The sequence below is a fragment of the Babylonia areolata genome, chromosome 9 (genome assembly GCF_041734735.1).
Source record: "Babylonia areolata isolate BAREFJ2019XMU chromosome 9, ASM4173473v1, whole genome shotgun sequence".
Lineage (NCBI taxonomy): Eukaryota > Metazoa > Mollusca > Gastropoda > Neogastropoda > Buccinidae > Babylonia > Babylonia areolata.
The window spans coordinates 12,658,756-12,661,550 of NC_134884.1; the positions used below are offsets into that span (position 1 = coordinate 12,658,756).

General features: G+C 37.5%; 1 protein-coding gene across 1 annotated transcript in view; it reads right to left on the bottom strand.

The window, feature by feature from the left end:
- Positions 1 to 2,609: 2,609 nt before the first annotated feature.
- LOC143285951 (serine/threonine-protein kinase/endoribonuclease IRE2-like) overlaps positions 2,610 to 2,795 on the bottom strand; it is a 15,605-nt gene continuing 15,419 nt past the window's right edge. Inside the window, exon 8 of the mRNA XM_076593401.1 lies at positions 2,610 to 2,748. Coding sequence (XP_076449516.1) covers positions 2,610 to 2,748 — 139 coding nt within the window. The remainder of the gene's footprint in view (positions 2,749 to 2,795) is intronic.

A 2,795-nucleotide genomic window follows, 5' to 3' on the forward strand; every position in this document is an offset into this window, starting at 1 on the left:
TGTGGAGAGCAGCCCGAATTTCAAACAGATAAATCCGTTGTGACAAAAAGAGTATATGTATGTGGGAGATACGGAATATAGGCATGTGCGTGTGTGTGTGCGCGCGCGCGTGTATATATATATATATATGGAGGGTTGGGTGGTGTGGGGGTATGCGCGCGCGCGAGTGTGTGCCGTAGAAGCTGCGATACGTAGGAATGTGTGTGCGTGTGTGTTGTAATTTAATGATTAATTTTTTCCCTTTAATTTGTTTATAAAATGCAGCCTTTTTTCTTTCTTTGTTGTGCCACTCTTCAAGGCCTTACTAATTTCTAAGCGCGTTGGATTACGCTGCTGGCCAGGCATCTGATTTGCATATGTGGTGTAGCGTATATGGATTTGACCGAGCGCGGTGATGCCTCCTTCATTAACTGAACTGAACTGACCATCACTTTTCGAATTATTTGACCGAGTGCGGTGATGCCTCCTTCATTAACTGAACTGAACTGACCATCACTTTTCGAATTATTTGACCGAGTGCGGTGATGCCTCCTTCATTAACTGAACTGAACTGACCATCACTTTTCGAATTCGATAAATCGTAACGAAATCAACAAACACATTTTTGTGGGGCGAAAAATACGCAGTAATCACCCTGGACAAGTTCAGTTCCATCGACAAACGTTTGGCGGATCAAACACGTTCAACAACTCCAGACATTGCAGTCATGTCGTGTCTTCTCTGTGACTCGTTAGTTTGAAGTCACTGACTGTGATATGCCTTGACACAGTGTTTAAAACTTAATGTTTTAGATGAGTGAGACCCGCTTGAAAAATTCACAGTGTTTTCATATTGACTTTCTATTTCTTATAAGAATGTTGCAGAAGCAAGCACCAATTCAACTCTATACTAATCAGCAGAAGTTCCTAAATATATAAAGAATAAAAATGATTGCTTATATCTAGTATGCCATTATGTCAGATAAAAGTGCGAAGTGTGTTTAAATTTAAAAAAAATTTTTTTTTTTTACAAGAAATAAAAATGTGGCAGTAACCTGACGTGGGAAACATTTTAGCTATTATATAGTTTTGTGCTCATCTGCATCGTCATTGAAATCAGAATGTGTGGAAATAACCCAGTGTTTTCCTATTGTTAAGTTCTAATTTTGCGTCAGCAGACTATGTACTTCCAGAGAAGATAAATTTGGATACGTTTAACACCCACACCCACACACAATATGCAGTTCTGCGGCACATTCCAATAACTGACTTGTATTTCCTGTAGAACATGTATACTGAGTTTTTCTTTCAAACAGTAATGACCCAACTTGTGTCGGGTATTTTTACACACACACACACACACACACACACACACAGAGATAGAGATAGAGATAGAGAGAGAGAGAGAGAGAGAGAGTTAAGAATTTATTCAAATGTTTTATTTGCGTGAAAACGAAAATCAACGTATTTTTTTGGTTTGTTTCTTTTGTTGGTCAAATGAATATGAAAGACACATGGTATTGAATCATCGACATATATCAAATCAAATGCACAGAGAGAGAGAGAGAGAGAGAGAGAGAGAGGCAGAGACTGAGAGACAGACAGAGAGACAAAGAGGTAGAAAGAGACAGAGACTTTAATACTTTATTATATTATCTGTCTTCTAAATACTGTTTCATGCACATGCGTTTTTATATTAAACTTCTAGTAAAATTTTATCGATCGCGAAATATAAAACGGATTTTGTAAATTCACCTAAAACCTTTTAACGATCTGTTCTAAAGTTTATGCCATTACGTCACTGATAAAAAAAATTAAAGGTTGAGAAAATGTTATCAAATTATAATGCCAGTCCATGTCTTACAAACGCTTAATTGTATACGTCTATTAAAAACACACAAAAAACTTCCCATAGATAAAACCATCAGTGTTTAGAAACAATCTTATTATCTCTAGGGAACCTTTTCACATGTGTGAAATATTGCCTACAAATAAACATTTTCAAATTCCCGTACGCAACTCCAGAAGAAACAAAATGTTAGACAACACTACAAGATAAGACTTACGTTAACTAAACTGTAAGTATTGAGAACTTGCCTATGCACACACGTGAAAAGCTACACACATGGACAGATAAATTGTTGAAAAATTAAATGTTGAGCAGACAAATAAATTATTTATCTTCTGTTTTAAGCAGATTTCTGTAACATCGTAAATATTTCCCAATTTCCAAGCAGTTTTCCAGAAACATATTGAAAAATTTTCGTCTTCAAGCAGATTTCTGTATCATCGAAAATATTTTCAGCGAAAATGAAGTACAGTATGGTAAAAAAAAAAAAAGTTTTCCGTGTTTTCGAGTGACGTTTTAATACAGTAAAATATTTTTTTTCGTCTTCAAGCTGCACTTTGAGAGAGCACTGAAATACTTCCTCCCCGTTTTTGAGCCTTGCCTTATTTGGCAAATACTTCTTCGTCTTTAAATTCTGCTTTAAGAGTAAATACTATTTTTTCGTTTTTCAAGCGGGGCTTTAACAAAGTAAATACTTTTTTCTCTCGTATTTAAACCGTTGCTTTTATACAACTGTTTCTTCGTTTTTCGCGCGAAGCTTGGAGCCAGTGTCCAGTACTGGTTCAGAAGAAGGGTTTATAGCAGGTGCGGTCTGTACGGTCTGACGCCCTCATGGCCCGGTACACAGCCATGAACAGGCCCGGGAACCGGCCCTGGAAGTACTTGCAGGGATCGTCCAGTACCTCTTTGGCCACCGTGGACCTGCAAAGGCCATCGTCACCACTGTAGTTGTTGTTGTCGTCGTCGGT